The following is an 18,323-nucleotide window of genomic DNA, read 5'->3' as shown; positions in this document are numbered from 1 at the left end:
GATGTGTCTTCTGGAGGACCGGGGAGGGCGCGACGGCCTGGCACCGGCCTGCCGGGTAGATGTGCCTGACGGCCGGGGCCTCCTTGCCTGGCCCCCGCCATCCGCTCCTGCCCCACCTCGCGTGCGGGCCTGAGGCGGCTGCTGGGGTCAGAGGGCACGGCCGCGGAGATGAACTTGGGGCTCCGCTGCTCACACCCCCAACCGAGCCGGAGGGCCTCCGGCGTGGGGGAGGGTCTGGGGAGCGGGAGCATCTTCTCGGTACGGGGCTCGGCCTCCAGATGCCCGGCGGTCCACTCCTGGGCGCATCCCTCAGCCTGCCAGCGCCCGGAGACCGTCAAAGGGCCATGGCTCCCTGTCGTTTTAGGGCTGCCTGGTGTTTCGTGGCACGGCGGGAACACCGTGGTTTGCGGGTTGACTGGCCTGCGCTCGACCCACCCCCCTGAGCCCTGCCTGCTTTCCCCCCGGCCCTGGTTTTCGGTCTGCTGATGGGCGCGGCCAGACCTGATGCCCAGGGGAGAGCCCGGCATCACAGCCCGTGCCCTCTCTTCTCACCGTGCCGCCTCCTCCGTGCAGTGCATTTGGGTAGAGACCCTCCAGGAAGGCGCACCTCAGAGCGGGCGCCGAAACCTGGCCCCGCGCCCCTGCCTGACTCCTGCTCTCTGTCCTCCAGCAGGACGCCGGCTCTCGGGGCGGCGGCGGCGGTCGGGAGCGCCTCATCGTGGAGCCCCCGCTGCCCCAGGAGAAGGCGGGGGGCCCCGCCATCCCCTCCCACCTGCTCAGCACCCCCTACCCTTTCGGCATCTCCCCCAGCTCCGTGGTGCAAGACTCGCGCTTCCCACCGCTCAAGTAAGCGCGGATCGGGGGCTGGGGGTGCAGGGGGTGCAGCGGGCACGTGTGCCTGGGGTCTGGATCCCGGGGGCCCCGGGGCGCCTCCCGGCCGTGGGTGGCAAGCCCGTGCCCGCTGCCGAACGGCGAGGGCCACGCAGGCCCCAGGAGCCAGCAGTAGCTGCCTGCCTCTCGCCAGCGGGTTCCCCCGCCCTCCGCCCTCCGCCGTCCTTCCCTCATCCACCCGTCCCCGCCCCCGCAGCCTGCAGCGGCCTGTGCACCACGTGGTGCCCCCGAGCACCGTGACTGAGGACTACCTGAGGAGCTTCCGGCCCTACCACACCACCGAGGACCTCCGCATGACCTCCCTGCCTCCCCTGGGCCTGGACCCGGCCGCCGCGGCCGCCGCCTACTACCACCCCAGCTACCTGGCCCCGCACCCCTTCCCCCACCCAGCCTTCAGGTGAGACGCCCCAGTGAGTCCTCCGGGGCCGTCCCCGCACGTGGCCTCATGTCCCGGGGCCGGGCTCTGCGTCTCGAGCAGCCCCTGAACCCTCCAAGTTGGCTGCTGGCCCGTGGCGGGAACCCTCCCCCCTGCCCCCTGTGCCGCCAGTTCCCCTCTTGCTGGCTGTTTCACTGGTGGCCCAGCACACGGCCTCGCTTAGATGAGGGACCCTTTGCTGCGTCTCGGAGAAGCCCCAGGGGAGTGTGCCCCGCGTCTCTGCTCTGTGTAGGGGCTTCCCGAATCCCGACCCGGCGAGTTACCGGGAGCGGGCTGCTGCTCGCGTGGGGCCTCGGACCTCGAGTTGCTGTTGCCCAGCGGCCCTTCGGGCGGGGGCTTTGGGGCTGGCCGCGGCCGTGGCCTCTGCCTGCGGGGCCTTTGTAGGCTCGCGGCCCTCCTGCCCTGTCCCCCGCGCTCACGGCACCGCATGCCTGCTGACGGGGCCGGGGTTTATTTGCTTTGCCTTTGCTTCTCACTCAGCCCCGTCTTCCCTGCACAGGATGGACGACTCCTACTGCTTGTCAGCCCTACGGTCCCCCTTCTACCCCATCCCCACGCCCGGCTCCCTGCCCCCGCTGCACCCATCGGCTATGCATCTCCACCTGTCCGGGGTCCGCTACCCCCCCGAGCTCTCCCACTCGTCCCTGGCGGCGCTGCACTCGGAGCGGATGTCCAGCCTCAGTGCCGAGAGGTAAGCCGCGTGCCGGGCTGGGGCGGCCCCCGCGCTTGCCGCCCCGACGGAGCGGCTGGGCCAGCGCCCGTGTCCGCGGTCTCCTCGCCCGCAAGGTGGGGGGGCGGTGGCGGGTGCCCGGCGGCTCTATGGTCCACCGCCCGCCTCCTGGCGCGAGCGCCCAGTGAGACGTGGGGGGCTGGCGGCGGCACACGGCCCACAGCCCTCTGAGTCCCTCGGGGGTTAACGAGAGCGGGGCTCCGCGCACCTGCTCCCGCTGTGCAGGTCGGGCTGCCGGGGTCCCGCTCCCGGGAGTTGTCGCTGGGGGCCCGTGTCCGGTCCCCTCTGGGTCCGCGCGGGCCGTCACCAGCTGTTCCCGTTTGCCCGCAGGCTACAGCTGGACGAGGAGCTGAGGCGCGAGCGGGAGCGGGAAGCGGACCGCGAGCGCGAGAAGGAGCGCGAGCGGGAGAAGGAGCGCGAGCGCGAGAAGGAGCTGGAACGGGAGCGGGAGAAGGAGCGCGAGCGGGAGCTGGAGCGCCAGCGGGAACAGCGGGCCCGCGAGAAGGAGCTGCTGGCGGCCAAGGCGCTGGAGCCGGCCTTCCTGCCCGTGGCCGAGCTGCACGGGCTGCGGAGCCACGCCGCGGAGGAGCGGGCCAAGCCCTCGGAGCAGCTGACCCCCACGCGCCCAGGTACCGCGGCGGGCAGCTGCCGGCCTCACCGCCTGGCCCTCCCCAGGCCACAGCCTCGAGGTGGCTGCTGAGCAGGGCGCGAGTGGGGAAGGGACGCGCCCTGGTAGTAAAGTGCGGCCAAAGCGTTAGGAGGTGGCGGATGAGTTTTGAGGTTTTTCTTTTTTTAACCTACTTTGTTTCGCTGCGAGTACACGCGATCGGACTTTTACAAGGGCTTGTGCACGACGGGCGGGCTCGCGTGACTCTGGAGAATTCGGTCTGCTCTCGTGAGCCGGCGCCTGCCTGCTCAGTCCGGCACCTGGCGGGGCCGCCCGAGAGCAGCGCCCGCCACCGAGTGTCCGGGGGGGGGGGGGGGGGGGTCGGGTGTCTTCCTGGAAGGGCGGCAGGAGAGCAGGGGAGGCTCGGGCTGGGCCCGGGGCGCCGCGGTCCTGCCCTGACGGCCTTTCCCCCCCCACAGAGAAGCTGAAGGAGACAGGTCTGCAAGCCCCGAAGCCCGTGCAGCACCCCTTGCACCCGACGCCCGCCCCCCACCACAGCGTGCCCAGCCTCCTCTCCAACCACAGCATCTTCTCGCTGCCGGGCAGCAGCGCGGCCACGGCCCTGCTGATCCAGCGCACCAACGAGGAGGAGAAGTGGCTGGCACGGCAGCGGAGGCTGCGGCAGGAGAAGGAGGACCGGCAGTCCCAGGTGTCCGAGTTCCGGCAGCAGGTGCTGGAGCAGCACTTGGACATGGGCCGGCCCCCGGCACCCACGGAGGCGGAGCACAGGCCCGACAGCGCCAGGTGGGGCCCCCAGGAGGGAAGGGGGGTCCGCACGCTGGCGTTCGTCTGCCTCCCGAGTGCTTCCGCTCGTCCCTGCTCTGACCCCGTGAGGAGGTTGAGCCTCCGAGCAGGGAAAGGAGGCGCCCAAAGGGGCCTGTCCCCGAGAAACGGCGCCGGCCGGAGCCAGGGCCTTCCCGCAGAGCCCGGCTGTGTCCCTGCAGGGATGGTCGTGGCACTTGGGGGGGGGGGGGGGTGCGTGAGAAGCTTTAATTGACGATTATACCCATTCTTTCCATCTTTCTCTGCTTTCAAGCCCAAACGTTTTTTAATGAGAGTAACGGGGACTGCGTTTAATTTTTATTTCAATAAGAAATCAAGTTCGTTGCTGTTGTAATAATAGCCACTTGCCAGCCCCGGATTCCCCAGGAGGCCGTCCCTGGGTGCCCCAGCTGGGGACAAGTCTTGCCTTGTGAGCTGGGCCCCTTCTTACCCTCACAGCTGCGCCCTGAGCCCCCCCCCCCACCTGTCGGTCTGGCTGTCACCTGGTGTCTCCTGTCCCACCCTCCGTCCCCCTCATTGGCCAGAGTTGGGGGAGAGGCCCGGGCCACGTCTCAGGGACACGGGATACTAGACGCCCGTTTTCTCAGTTGTGCACAAAGGAGGCCGGGTGGGGAGGTCTGTGGAATGTTTTCCGGCTCTCGGCGTCTGGGATGCTGTCTGGGTCTGAAGCTCTTGGAACATCCCACGTGCTCCTTTCCTCTTGCGCTCGGCTGGGCTGGTGTGACTGGGGGTACGTGGTAGCTGGGCCCTCCGCCCCGGCTGAGTGCCCCCGCAGCCGACAGCCTGCAGCGAGGGTCCCCTCTGCTTCTCTGAGGCCCCACAGAGGCCAGGTCTCTGAGCCCCCTCACACCCCGGGGCCTGGAGAGCAGCCAGCGCCCCTCGACACCTCCTGATAAAACTTGGGTGTTGTGGTTCCCATGGGGGTCTTCCTCTGCCCGAGGCCCCAGGATCCCAGCCCCGCTGCCACCGTGAGCCTCCCTCCGCCTCGGGACCTAGCAGGCCTCCTGGCCTCCTGGCCTCCATGGTCCCAGCTCGCTCGGCCTTACAGCGGCGTGGACTTGACATCTGACGGGCCCTTGTGTTCTGAGTTAGAAAACCATTCAGTGCTTGGCTCCGGGGCATGAAATATTATCCCACTGACAGGTTTTCCTTGGCTTGTTTACTTAAGGACACACGGCTTCTCGATACGGTTCCCTCTTGTCCTCTGCTGATCCCAGGTGCCGTGGCCTTGGGGTTTTCTCCCAGCCTGTGTTTGGGAGTCACGTGGTGGCTGTGGTGAAATGTCCCCCCTCCTTGGCCAGAGCTCCAGGGCCCTGCTAGGACAGTGGCAGAGCGTCTAGCGGGTGGCAGGTCCCTTCCAGGTCCCACCCCGCCTGAGCGTGAGGGGCGCGATGCCCCGGCCAGTGGCTGGGCTCCCTGAAGCCCTGTTGGGTGTGGCTCCTGCTCTGGGGCCCCGTGGGGTTGCCGCCCTTGCTGCTGGGGAGCCCTGGGGTTGAGCGACAGCACAGACCCGTACTAGCTGTGAGGGTCTCCCCCAAAGCCGGCCTCCCCCACCCCACTGGGCTGGGCAGGCACCTGCGAGAGGAGAGTGGCACGTCTGGGGGTGGGTGCCGCTAACAAGACCACGCCCGTGGCGTGGGAACCTTGTCCTTTCCGTGACGGGTCTGCCCATGGAAAACAAAGACGGGGGCCTCTCCTCACAGAGTTTCGGGAAGCGGCGGAACAGAATAAGCTAGGTCACGGGTGGGACACGGGAGAGGAAGCAGGTCTGGCCTGAGAGCGTCTGTCTGCGGTCAGCAAGCAGCGTCTAACTTTGAGCCTCTGCGTCCTCTCAGAAGCAGGTCCGCCCGAACCTGCCTTAGCTGTGTGGAGGGCAAGTGGAACCCACAGGCGGTAGCCTGCCCGGTGGCTTGGAGGGGGCTCTCGGGGGAGTTCCCGTCCGGGCCACCCCGAGCCGCCTCTCGCCCCCGGGTGGGCAGCCTGGAGGTGACCGCTGCCACGACTCACGGCCTGCTCCGCTCGCTCCCCAGGCCGGGACCGAACCGTCAGGAGCCGGGCAGCCGAGACCCCCCGCAGCACTTTGGCGGGCCCCCGCCCCTCATCTCACCCAAGCCCCAGCACCACTCCGTGCCCACGGGCCTCTGGAACCCCGTGTCCCTGATGGACAGCACCCTGGAGACGCGGCGGGCCCCCGAGAGCCACCCCCTGCACAGCCACCCCGCCCCGTTCGAGCCCGGCCGCCAGGCGGCCGTCCCCCTGGTGAAGGTGGAGCGGGTCTACTGCGCGGAGAAGGCCGAGGAGGGGCCCCGGAAGCGAGAGGCTGCCCCCCTGGACAAGTACCAGCCGCCCCCACGGGAGGCGGGAAGCCTGGAGCACCAGGCCTTCGCCCACGGGCCCGCGCCCTTCCTGGCTGAGCTCGAGAAGTCCACGCAGACCCTCCTGGGCCAGCAGCGGGCCCCCCTCTCCCAGCCGGCGCCCTTCGGGGAGCTCCCCGGGCCCCTGAAGCCGGGCTCGCCCTACCGGCCCGCGGCCCCCCGGGGCCCCGACCCCGCCTACATCTACGACGAGTTCCTGCAGCAGCGCCGGAAGCTGGTCAGCAAGCTGGACCTGGAGGAGCGCAGGCGGCGAGAAGCCCAGGAGAAAGGTGGGGTGTCCCCGGGGGCCCTGACCTCCCGGGACCGGGGGCACCCGCCACCCCACACCCCCGTTCCCGCTGCTCGCGAGACAGACGGGGGGCCCTGCCGGCGCTGTTATGGCGCAGACTGTCCCGAAAAAGCCAAATGGGACACGGTTCCACAGACACGCGTTTCCTAAGTGAGGAACCGAGGCTGACGAGACGGTTTTAAATATTAATCGTCCGGCATAACAGGGGAGGAGGCTGTCGGCAGAGCAGGCCTGGGCCCGGCGGGGGCTCCTCGCGGGGGTGGGGGTGGGGCCGGAGGTCTGGCCCCCTCCTCCTCCCGCAGGGGTCGGGGTTCAGCCAGCGGGCCCGGGGTGAGAGCGGCTGCCCCGTCCCCCCACCCCGCACCTGCACACCCTGTCTGCCCAGGAGGCGTCGGGGGCTGCTCCAGAACAAGGTCTTTTCTCCTGCTGGAAACCACCAGTCCTGTTGAAGTCAGCCTCTTAGCCAGAAGCTGGGGCCAAGGCCAAGTTTTCCCGGCTTGTTGGGCTAGGCTAGGCTCAGGGCCCAAGAAGTGTTTCCCTCCACCACTTTCCTTGTGAGGGAGGACGAGGGGGTGCCCCGGGGTGCAGGGGTGCTGCTCTCCGCATGTGTGTGCCCTGAGCCTTCGGTGGGGACTTGAGTGTGCCTGTCCCCTCCTGAGTAGTGGACCCGGTGGGCAGGAGGGACTGGATGTGCACGAGTGGCCTTGGGTTGCCGAGGACACAGCCCCAGGCCTGCGTGACGAATGTTCCTGCAGAGGGATCCGCTCAGGCCGCCTCAGCCTGGTCACTTGGGATCCGAGGGAAGCCTGACGCCTGCCTCCTGCATTTCCCACTGCCCCCCTCCCTTCCCCCCTCCTCGAAGTCCTAGGACTACGGGTTAATGCACGTTTACAGCTGGGGTAAAAGGAGTCTGGGTCGTGGGGTGCGCAGAGGGGCCGGCAGGGCTCGGGCTGAGGGGGTGCGTCTGCACACACGTCCCAGAGACGCCCCGCGTGTGCGTCCGCCCGAGCCCTGAGGCTCTCGGCCCGGCTGAACGGGGCCGTTCTTGCTGCCAGGGTACTACTACGACCTGGACGACTCGTACGACGAGAGCGACGAGGACGAGGTCAGGGCCCACCTCCGCTGCGTGGCCGAGCAGCCGCCGCTCAAGCTGGACACGTCCTCCGAGGTATCTGGGATCCCCTCCCCACCAGGCCAGGGGCTGGGCTGCGGGCGCCCCCGTCAGTGCCTGCTCCTTGGCCTTGCTCCCACCGTCCCGGTCAGCCCCACACCTGCGGGACCCCTGCGCTCTGACCGCCCCCCCCCCCCCCCACCCTGGCGAGCCGTCGGCCCCGAGTTCGCCCGCGCGTGGGCTTCAAGGACTGCAGGAGGGCCCCTGGGACGGTGGAAGCAGGCCACGGCCGGGGCTTTCAGACTCCTTTGTTTTCTTTCCTGATCTAGAAGCTAGAGTTTTTGCAACTTTTTGGCTTGACCACCCAACAGCAGAAGGAGGAATTGTTGACCCAGAAGCGGAGGAAGCGGCGGCGGATGCTGAGAGAGAGAAGCCCGTCGCCCCCGACGGTTCAGAACAAGCGGCAGACGCCTTCGCCGAGACTCGCACTGTCCACGCGCTACAGCCCCGACGACATGAACAACAGCCCCAACTTGGAGGAGAAGAAGAAGTTCCTAACGATCTTCAACCTGACTCACGTCAGTGCCGAGAAGAGGAAAGGTAGGACCGGGCGTGGGGCTCGCGGGCGGCCACGAGACTGCGGAGAGGCAGGGGCTGTGGGCCCCCGGGGGATGTCCCGCACCTCGCTCTTGGTGGAATCTGAGAACACGGGGGGCTGGGGCTCTCTCGGTTCCCTCCGGCGCCAGGGAGGCAGCCACTCGGCTCTCACGCCCCTGCCCCGGGGGTCTGTCCCGCATCTAACTTCTCTCCATCCCAGACGCAGATTGCCCTGGTCAAAGCGCGTTTGCTCTTGTCGCGTCCCGGGTGGAACGGAAGGCTTGGGGGTGGAGGGGGGGGGATTCTGTATGTAAAAGTCGCTGCAAGCTGGACTTGCAGTCAAGCCACTCTTGTCACTTGTCAGATCTCCTGGCACCTGGGACGGCAGGCGGGGCAACCCCCCAGCCCCAGGTGCAGGGGGAGGTGCGCCTGCCTGCGCAGGGGGCGTTTCTGCTTGGCGGGTCCCCACGGGAGGCTTCTTGTTCCGGCCACAGTGGGCTCGGGGCTGTCTGTGCCGCCCGGCAGAAGCAGCACACGCTGCCTTCGGACAGTCTGCCCTGGAAGACGCTTCCAGATCCTTCCGGCCACCCATCCGTGTGGGGGCCGACTCTTTGGGCCAGAACGTAGTGCAGAAGAGGGGTGGGGTCTGAACACCTTCTGGTATCCCTTTCCTCGGTCTGCCCCACACGCTCGCTTACTTAGCTCCAGGGTGTGGGTTCAGCTGAGAACCCGGCCTGTCTGGGGAGCTCGTGTGCATGCTTCCAAGCCCTCCTCGCTGACCCCAGGTGGTCACTTCTCTCTGGAAAGAAGTCGGAAGGAAAGCGGACCTGCTTCCCGGGGCATGTAGTTGGCGTGCGGTGATTTCCTTTTCCTTCTTAACCAGTAAACTGGGGGTCTTGCTTTCTCTTCAAGAGACAGTGACATGGTGGGCACCAGGACCAGTCCCTGGGAACAGCCACAGTTCTGTTTGTAAAAGAGCATCTTTTTGCCTGACCTGAGTCCTAGAGGGAGCCACCGGTGATGCAGCCACTTCGTCAGGGACAAATCCCCCTGCAGCAAGAGCTCGCAGTGGCAGACATCACAGGCTCTGGTTCCGTCTCAGTAGATGGCAAGCGTCCTGGGCCGCGGAGAACGCGCCCCGAAGCAGCCTGTACTTCCGGGGTGCTGGGTGGATCTTCGGGGTGGTTCTTCTGTGTTGGGAATTTTTTTTTTTTTTTTTTTTTTTTGTCTTTGAAGTAAGAACACATCCTCGGAAGTCCTCTCAGAAGGTCATAGGAACCCATTATTTTGCTGTTACACACACAGAGATCTTTGGAATGCATCTCTAATGCTCTGCAGAAGCTGAGCGGAATCTGGGCTCACCCTAAACCGAAGGTTTCTTTCCTTAAACACAGCCTGTCCCTTGGTGCTTGCTTTGCTCCTGGTTTAGAGAACCTGCAGCTGTCGGGCACGGCCTGGGCTGGACGCCTGCTCCCCTCTCCTCTCAGAGGTGCTACAACCGTGGTGTTAATCTCGGGCTGCTTTTCTCATAGACAAAGAGAAACTTGTTGAAATGCTCCATGCCATGAAGCAGAAGGCACTGTCCATGGTGGTGGCGGACCCGCTCAGGAACTCTCCGAGGGACAGTCCTGCTATCTCCCTGAGCGGTAAGGCCCAGGGCGGGAAGGACAGCCCCTTCCGCCCCCGCCTGGGACTGTCCCACGGGCTGCCCGAGGTCAGAGGCGGCCGCTCAGGGTCTCTTCTTCATCACGAATCTTTTCCTCCTGGAAAGGGTGTCTCTCGGTCTCTCTCGCTCCCTCCCTCTTGCTCGCTCTCTCTCGCACAAGCTTCCTGCACCATCGGGAAGGCTGTTCTCTGGACGGAGCAGGAGAGCGCGAAGTCAGAGCCGGGAGCCCAGGGGGCGGGTCCCGGCTTCCGCAGGGCTGTGTGCGGCGGTTCGGGGCAGGCCACGGCCGTCACCGCCAGGGCCTCGGGAGCCCCAGGTCCCGTGTTTCAGCACCTGCTGCTTCAGCTCTGCTGCGGCCCTGCGTTCGCGCTGCTCTTTAGCTTCTCTGTCTTGCTTGTTCTGCCCTCAGGCCTCTCCGACACCTGCTTTCACACCTCCTCCTCTCCCTCTCTCTCTCTCTCTCATGCTACGCTGCCGAGTGGAGCAGGAAATCTTTTTGGTCCGGCCCTGCTCTCAAATCCTAACGTGGTCTTTCTTGTCGGGTTGGGCCTCGTGACTTCTACCTCTTGGTAGCCACTTGCTTCTTCCTTCAGATTCTCTCTCTTCCCAGATGCCTTCCTGGGGCGCCTCTCAAGGACGGACTGGCCGCTGAACACAGCCCCACCTTCCAACCGCGCGCACTCACGAGGACGTTTCATTCCACGGTCCCCCGGGTCTCTGTCCTTTGTGCTAGGTCTTTCTTAAACGTAAGCTCTGGAGGTCAGGGTCGGCCTGTTGGCTTGGCGCTCTTAACATCTCCCTCGCTTTTTGTCTCTAAAAGAACCAACCACGCAGCCAACCTCTCTGGATGCGGAGAAGCCTGTGGGTGTCGCTGCTTCCCTGGCTGACGTCCCAAAGGCCACGGAGCCTGGGAGACTGGAGCAGCTGCGGCCCCAAGAGCCCGCTCCTGCCGGCGGCGAGAAGGCGAGGCTGAGCGAGGCCCCCGGGGGCAAGAAGGGCGTGAGCATGCTCCATTACATCCGGGGCCCTGCGCCCAAGGACATTCCCGTGCCGCTGTCCCACAGCATCAACGGGAAGAGCAAGCCGTGGGAGCCCTTCATGGCGGAGGAGTTTGCACATCAGTTCCACGAGTCTGTGCTGCAGTCCACCCAGAAGGCCCTGCAGAAGCACAAAGGTAACAAGGCGGCCCGGCCCAGCCCTGCTCCCGCGTCACTGCGGCAGCTGGGGCTCGCCCCTTAAGCTCGGCGTGCACGGGGCCCCTGCGGCGGGGCCGAGAATTCTCCGGTGCCGGCAGGAGCCCGGGTGATGCTGGTGCCCCCGGTCTACCAACCGCCCTCCAGGAAAAGTTAGCAAGTGACGCCGTCTGAGTTGAGTTAGAGGCACTTCCTTTCAATTAGGCCAGGTGAGGGGCCTCCCCCGCACGGATAGGATCCGGTCCTTCTGTAGCTCGGTGACTTTGCGCCATTGCCACACAGACTCGCCTGGGAATCTCCCCGCCCTTTGATGACTAGACCCAGCAGGTGTTTGCTCCAGCGACCCCAGAGAGCGTTTTGTAACACCTGAGCCCCCCCCCGCCCCGTTCACTGCCCTCAGACGATTTGGTGGGAGAACAGGGGTCCCGACAGCTGGTTCTCACGGAGTCAGAGGTTGAAACTGATTAGGAAAGAATCCCCGGGGATTAAAGGACTACGGACTTTAAGAGAAACTTGCGTGTCCCCCAACAGCCAGAAAAAATAACTGGGTTATTAGGCCCAAGCATGTCTGTCCCTGCCAGCCCTGGGAGCTGGATAGAGGACGTGTCTGTGGACTCAGGTCGGGTGCCGGGTCGGCGCCAGCCGAGTTACCGCTGGCATCGGCGATGCCAGGATACCCAAAGGCAAAGGATGGCCGCTTTCGCAGTGAGAATCGGGAGTGCTTCACTGGATGCGTGTCATGAATTTGCTGCAAAGAATTCTCCTTTGCAAGGAGAGCGTGTTTGGACAAGCTGGCTCGGGGAAAGGCCTGGGGCCCTAGGACCCACGTTTCCTGCCTTGTTTTACACCGGCCCTTTTCTTGACGTGTAACGTGCAGCCGTTTCCTCAGGAGTTTGTTTATTTTGAGAGCAGAGCAGGGCCCGTGCTTTGAGCGGGTGAGGGGCAGAGAGAGAGTCCTGAGCAGCGCAGAGCCCAGTGTGAGGCCTGGTCTCACAGACGGCGAGCCAAAGTCAAGTCACTTACCCGACCGAGCCACCCAGGTGCCCCATTTCCTCGGACAAGTCCACCGAGCGCGTCCCAGAGGCCCGCAGAGGCTGCTGTCTACACTGGAGGCAGTGTGCCCGCGTTAGAACACGCCCCGCCGGGCCGTGGTTCGAGGCAGCGCACGCCTCCTGTAAACGGGTCCCAATAGCAGCTGACGCTGGATGTGACTGGGGGGGACTGCGGGACCCCGGGGCGGGCTGCACACCTACGTCAGGCCCCATTTCCTGGCATGGGACACTGACACTTGGGGCTTGGCGTGGCAGAGCTCACACCCTCGTTGGGACTCAGTGCAGGGCTGTCGCGGTCTCTGTGGCTCTGCGACCTTGCCGTGGAGCGCCATCTTTGATCTCTGAAGGACGAGGGCCTGTGACCTGCCCGTTCTCCCCCCGCAGGGAACGTGGCCGTGCTGTCTGCGGAGCAGAACCACAAAATGGACACGTCCATCCACTACAACATTCCCGAGCTGCAGTCGTCCAGCCGGCTCCCTGTGCCCCCGCACAACGGGCAGCAGGAGGCCCCCACCGGGAGGAAGGGCCCCCTCACGCAGGAAATGGACCAGGCCTCAGAGGACGACGACGAAGACGGGGAGGAGGACGACGACGAGCCCCCCAGGCGCAAGTGGCAAGGGATTGAGGCCATTTTTGAAGCTTATCAGGAACACCTAGAAGGTATGGGAGTGGGCGCAGGGCCGCGGGGAGGTGACAGCACGCTTACTGGACCGCCCCGTCCCTGTGGGACCTCACTGCTAGCCCGGGGGACGGTTTGTGCGTGGTGACCCTGGCGCTCGGGGACTGTCCTCTGCCACTCTGCCTGTTTCAAGAACTGTTGTCAGGCTTCTGCAGGCGCCCCAGCTTCCAGACATGAGGCCCCTGTCGCTGGAGAAGTTTAAGTACCGCTCGTCCCCACCCAGCGTGACGGCCCACACCTGGGCCGTGCTTTCTGATGATGATATTCCATGAATCTGGCATTAAATTGCATTAAGTAACTTTTGCTGGTTTTTTGCCGTGAGCGGGGCCTTTTTTATTAGACTTAGTTAGGTACCAGGTGCATTTTTCAGTTTTTGTTGTCCCCTATTCCTCAGGTAGTCCTAGCTGGTCAGACCTTCTGTGATAGTTTAGTTCTCTCCTTGAGCTCTGGGCTCTTGAACAGAGAGTGGCAGTGACAGAGAGCCGCTTCTCTGGTTTATGAACCTTGGGGACCAAATAGAGGTCCTCATTCCTGCCGAGTTGGCCGCAGAGGACTTGTCAGAGTTCGTGTTTCCGGTGGAGAGGTCAGCTTTCGTGTTTTCTGATGTTGCTTGTTCAGGGCTGCATTCGGTAGCGCTTTTAACAACTTCAGTCTGTGTGCTGAGGGGGCAGGAGGCTCTTTTAGTGCCCCTCCTTGCGCTGTCCCTTCTGTAGGCTGTCCGCTTGCTCTCCCGGGTCTCCATTCTCAAAACGCTTCCTAGAAAAGCAGGGACTTGTCCTTGACCCTTGCAAGTTTGAAGCCACTCCTGTGAAAAGCAGGCCCAGTATCTTGTGGCAAGGCAGAGATTTTACTGATGAGAATTCTATTTTCGGTTTCTAAGTTTACTCTGGCCTTGTAGCAGCTTATTACAAGCTCTCAGACCTCTCACTGTACCCTTCCTTTTGAAAAACGTGTTTTGCAACCACCACTTCCCCCTTAAGGAGTTCCTAGTAGCCTTTTGGCCACCGGGCTGGGTTTCCCTGGGCCCATCAGAGGGCGGGGAGCAGTGCGGCCCCGAGGAGAGCCGGGGCGACCCCGGCCAGGCCCGTGGCCCCTACACACACACACAGCAGCTCGACGCGGCTTGTCTTTTCAGAGCAAAATCTGGAGCGGCAGGTGTTGCAGACGCAGTGCAGGCGGCTGGAGGCACAGCATTATAGCCTCAGCCTCACAGCCGAGCAGCTCTCTCACAGCATGGCGGTGAGTGCCACCGGGGAAGAGGGGCCGGGGGCGGGGGGGGTGTGCGCAGGTTCCTAAAACACAGCCCGCTTTGTTGAACCTAAGCTTGCGTCTGTCCCCCATACAGACAAGTTTTGAGGGGTGGGAATACTGCTCCTAGGAGGCTAACAGGTGTAGTCTTGGGCGGGGAGTTCAGGAGCCCAAGGGTTCCCCAAGATTGAGCTAAGGAGAATACCCTCTTCACGTACAGGGTATTGGTTCTGGAAGGGAGAAGAGGCTATTTGCATATCCCTTTGGGGGAGGCGTTACCCATATGTCTCCCCCCACGGTCATTGGCTGAGGGGGATGGAAGACGATATTACAGGGGGAGCAAAGCTCTCGCACCCCAGCCCCCTTCCTCCTGCCGCCGATGACGTGAGGAACTCCCCGGCATCCTCCCGGGACGTGGGGACGTGGGGTGCAGCTCTTGGCCGGTCCAGAGCAGCCACAGTGGTGTAGTATCAGCTAATTTTTAAAATCTCAGGGTTGGTGCTGAGCCAGCAACAGACCCTGGTTTTATGAGACGGACCAGATACTGGGAGAACCCAAGGCTTCGGTCACGGTTTGAACTGGTTCTTCCAGAGACCACCGCCCGAATCCTGAGCTGGGAAGGGGAAGTTTCCAGACTAGTGGTTGGCCTTTCCCCCCGCCCCGGTGCATTCATGCATCACACACACTTCCTTACCGTGAGATGAGTGTTTTACCTGAATCAATCTCTCTCTCCAGGAGTTGAGGAGCCAGAAACAGAAGATTGTTTCCGAGAGGGAGCGACTCCAGGCAGAACTGGATCACTTAAGGAAGTGCCTTGTGTTGCCTGCAATGCACTGGCCTAGAGGTTACTTTAAGGGATATCCTAGGTGACGGTTTCCCTTGTGCTAGGCCGAACCTATAGTATAGAAATATTATCTATTTTATTACCTTGAATATTTAATATTTTTCACTGGGAGGTTTGAAGCTTAAAATTTAAAAAAAAGAAAAAAAAAAAGAAAAAAAAAGAGAATGTGCCATGCATGAAGCAAAGGACTCCAGGCCCCAGAAGAACGAACCCGCCTTGACTTCAATGCAACGGAATCACCTTTGTCATTCAGCGAGCAACCGACTAGGACGCCCATCGTTCTTTTTGTTTGGTCTTTTCTTTTCTTTTTAAAGGTGGTTTTCTTCTTCCCCCACGCCATTATTTTCTAGTCTGAAAGTGAAGGCTCCCTTACCAACACTAAAACTGTATCATTGAGGGCCCCTGGGTGCGAAGAATGGATCAGGCCGACTGTGTTGGGTTTCTGGTGTGGCCACGCGGCTCCCCGCCTCCTCGAGCCCCACCCACCCCGTCCCCTTCCGCCCCGGCGCGGGGTCGGCCTCGCTCCTCCCCCGGGACGGAGACCGGCTTCGGCAGAAGGAAGGCGGGGTGCATTTTCCTGGTAAAGGGCTTATTTGTTTGTTACTTTTCTGCACAATTTTCTTCGAAGCAACAGGTCCTAGGAGCCCACAAAGCACCAATACCGAAGCCTCACCCACAGGCTTTTCCCCGGAAAAGCTCTTATCTAAAGTGCATCACCCAACTGAAGGTACCTTTTTACTACTCCGTGGGGGAAAATGTACAGAGCTCTATGTATACATACGTTCACACCCACGAAATTGTTACTGCGGTGGGTTGTGTTTTCATACAAACGTAAATTTTGAGAGAAAAGTCAAAGGTGCTTCAGCCTTGTACTGTGTATATATATTAAAAAAAAAAACAAAGTTTTGTATGTTTTTATTACTTTAATTATTGTTATAAAAAGCCTGCCATTTTTAAATATGTGGTTTGGGGGGATTTTTGTTTGTTTGTTTTCCTGTTTGGGGGTTCTGTTTGTTTTTTTGCTTTTGTTTTCCTGGGCAAAAAAACTTGCTTTTAGTGTTTGTACTGCTGCTGGTCAGGACATTAAACTATTGAAGTGTTTTTAACGATTAAAGAAGAAGAAAAGTAAAAGAGCTTACCACTGGCGCCTATGCGATCACTTCATTTTTGAGTTGCACCAGAAAGTGACGTAGAAAGCCATGTGTTGTTCCTTCTTACCTCCTCCTGTCCCCTCCCCCTGGCTCTGGGGCGCAGACAGAACCAGTTGCTACTGCGGAGGGGCTCGGCCCCCGGCGGGCAGAGGCCGCCCGGTGCGCCCGCGGCTCTGCCGAAAGAACCTGTCAGGAAGGGAGCGAGTTCTGTGATAGGATTCTAAGGTGTCTTACAGCAGTCTGAGAACAGGTGCAAAGTAGAAACTTTAGAAGCTTTATTTAGATGCAAAGCTTTGTAAAAGCCTAAAAGTAGGTAAACCATGTCTGAGCTGAACTTCCCCTCCTTTCGAACTTACTGTCCTGAGCACAGGAGCAGCTAGAAACCCGGGAAGGCATCTCTCTCCGCAAAGCAGTGTTTCCTTCTCGGCCCCGTTCCAGCTCGTCCAGGCGGGGTCTCCTCTCGCCCGAATGGGCCCAGAAGACCCGAGGCCCAAGCAGCCAGGGGCGGGTCCGTCGGGGGTGGGGGTGGAGGCAAGAACCTTGATGGCCGCCGTCCCTTTCACCCTGGGTCAGGGACAGGCTGGCCGACCTTCAGGAAGGCTACTCACTGCGCTCGGTGGCCGCGCCCTCGGCACCAGACCTTAGCTGTGCAGAACAGCTTGCTGGCAGATGGCATTGTGTTGCTTTATCTGTTCCCACACAGTTTGCTTTGTATGTCTGCCAAGAATCTTCTAGTTATTAGCAAACTCAGACAAAAAGTGCCGCCAGTATTATCAGCAGTCAACAAGCGCCTTCCTCTCCACAAAAACGACTCGAGAACGCAGGCCTGTGCTGCGTGCCTCCCCTCCCCTGCAAAGACACTGGGAGACCAACTCGTTCCACAGGTGGGGACAGGTGTTGAGAGGGGGCTCTGCTGCGAGCAGTCAGGGGACGGGGACGAGGTGACCGAATTTCTCCCGAGTCGGCTGGCTCGTTCGGGTCTGAAAGAACAAGCTCAAGGGCTCCACCTCAGCACCCCGCTCCCCGCCCTCCCCCGGGCCCTGGAAAAGGGCTGGACGCCCCTGCTAAGCAGCTTGGGGAGGGCTTGAGGAAACAGCCCCGCCCCTCACCATCCGAGGGGAGCCCCCTGGTGGGGTGCTGTTACAGGTCGAGGGCCACGCCCATAGGGGGGCGATCACCACCCAGGGGTGGAAGCCATGGGTGCAGCTAGAAGGGCTCCGCTCCCTGCCGCTGGAGACTAACCGCCTCCCCTGCCTTCCAGCCTCGGTCCCTCCTCCTCCCCGCACTCCCACCTCTCAGTAGAAAGACAATCAGAATACAGACCAGTAAGGCAGCACGAAGAAACTAAGGAAGGGAAGAAAGCAGAGGTGCACCACGAGGACCTGGCTTTCCCGTCCGGTGGCTAGTTTTCGTTTTCAGAGGGTTTGGAAACAACAGCACCACCTCTCTTCAGTTTGGGCTTAAAAACGGACAAATGCGTGATCCTTGTCCGCTATTTCACGTTGAGTTTAAAAGACAGAGTTGAGAAGTACGCCAGATCTGCTCTAGAACTCATTACGTAACTCGGGTCAGTATTTTCGTGGAGACCCCCGTCTTTCACGACCTTGTCTTCCTGCCGCCCCTGCGAGACTTGGCTGCCGTCCGTCCTCAAGGGGACTGCACTCCGCTTGTGAGGGTCCTCTTCCACAGTGGGGTCCTGGGGTTCTGCATTTAATCCCATCATTAGGAACGAACCGGGAGCTTTCCCCCGAACTTGGCGCTTACGACCTGATCCTTTGAAAATGTTGTTTCCTCTAATTAGAGCCAAAGGGACATAAAATCATGACCTCCGTCCATGTCAGATAAGTGACCAAGACAGGACTTAACAGGTTTTTTTTTTTTTCCTACAGAATATAGGCTAAACACTTCATTGGCATTCACATTCTAATAGATTACATCCTTAAGGAAATTCCAACAATACTTAGAGGAGCCCGCACTCTCGGCAGCGGAGGATCCTAGTACAAGAAGGTCTGTACCTGGAATGGGTTTTCCTCCAGTAGCTCAATAAGGCTGCCAAATCTCAAAAATCAGGCGCCCCCTTTCCCCTCTGAGCGGTCTTCAAAGTAGAAAATTCCAGGGATCCACCACAAGATGGAGATGGTCGGCACAAGCCAATTCTGTAACTCATAGCTGTGTATTAGCCACTTAGCAGCGGAAATATCCCGCACCCCACGGAAACCAGTACCTGACTTCTCCCGTCTTACAGTAGCCAGTCCCAACTTTTTGATCCAGCACTTAACTTAGACTCCTTCATTCTGCCTTGACCTGAGGAAGGCCACGCTGACTGGTTGTGTTACTTTGTATGTGCCCTGTGCTCACTTGCTAGAACAGTAAAACCAGTACATGGGAGGGAGGAGGGATGCCTCGGTCACTCTGGGGGCAGTTTAGATGCTGTGAAATTAAACCTGTTCTAAGTGTACTTGTTTGAATTAATTGTATTGTAATATTATTTGTTGAATGTAGTAATTAGGTATTTATGAATATATTGCTGTAATTTCTGACAACATCCAAAAAAATAAAATCTTCCTAAATCATGTTAAGAGGCAAATCTTTTGTATGTCCTAATAGGGCC

The 18,323-nt window shown here is 61.4% G+C and overlaps 1 protein-coding gene and 1 long non-coding RNA gene across 7 annotated transcripts in view; one reads left to right on the top strand and one right to left on the bottom strand.

The window, feature by feature from the left end:
- Positions 1 to 15,699, top strand: part of GSE1 (Gse1 coiled-coil protein) — a 386,539-nt gene extending 370,840 nt beyond the window's left edge. For 2 of the 5 annotated variants that reach the window (XM_027076339.2, XM_027076337.2), the window contains 13 exons: positions 671 to 846; positions 1,088 to 1,288; positions 1,827 to 2,018; positions 2,388 to 2,686; positions 3,144 to 3,468; positions 5,538 to 6,151; positions 7,227 to 7,339; positions 7,612 to 7,882; positions 9,412 to 9,525; positions 10,366 to 10,719; positions 12,175 to 12,450; positions 13,605 to 13,708; positions 14,453 to 15,699. In XM_027076339.2, coding sequence (XP_026932140.1) covers positions 671 to 846; positions 1,088 to 1,288; positions 1,827 to 2,018; positions 2,388 to 2,686; positions 3,144 to 3,468; positions 5,538 to 6,151; positions 7,227 to 7,339; positions 7,612 to 7,882; positions 9,412 to 9,525; positions 10,366 to 10,719; positions 12,175 to 12,450; positions 13,605 to 13,708; positions 14,453 to 14,587 — 3,174 coding nt within the window. In that variant the 3' untranslated portion in view covers positions 14,588 to 15,699. The remainder of the gene's footprint in view (positions 1 to 670; positions 847 to 1,087; positions 1,289 to 1,826; positions 2,019 to 2,387; positions 2,687 to 3,143; positions 3,469 to 5,537; positions 6,152 to 7,226; positions 7,340 to 7,611; positions 7,883 to 9,411; positions 9,526 to 10,365; positions 10,720 to 12,174; positions 12,451 to 13,604; positions 13,709 to 14,452) is intronic. The other 3 variants (XM_053209954.1, XM_027076338.2, XM_053209955.1) reach the window with 3 other exon arrangements.
- LOC128313156 (uncharacterized) lies at positions 12,832 to 14,565 on the bottom strand. 2 transcript variants are annotated; one of them, XR_008293420.1, is made up of 2 exons: positions 14,431 to 14,565; positions 12,832 to 13,274 (listed from the first exon to the last, which is right to left on the bottom strand). It is a non-coding gene; the product is annotated as an uncharacterized LOC128313156 (long non-coding RNA). The 2 variants fall into 2 exon arrangements; XR_008293421.1 differs by having other exon boundaries at positions 12,832 to 13,296; positions 14,431 to 14,556.
- Positions 15,700 to 18,323: the final 2,624 nt, after the last annotated feature.

Source organism: Acinonyx jubatus, chromosome E2 (genome assembly GCF_027475565.1).
Source record: "Acinonyx jubatus isolate Ajub_Pintada_27869175 chromosome E2, VMU_Ajub_asm_v1.0, whole genome shotgun sequence".
NCBI classification, from domain to species: domain Eukaryota; kingdom Metazoa; phylum Chordata; class Mammalia; order Carnivora; family Felidae; genus Acinonyx; species Acinonyx jubatus.
The sequence above is the reverse complement of the archived record's forward strand: the minus strand, read 5'-3'. Positions and strand labels throughout refer to the sequence as shown.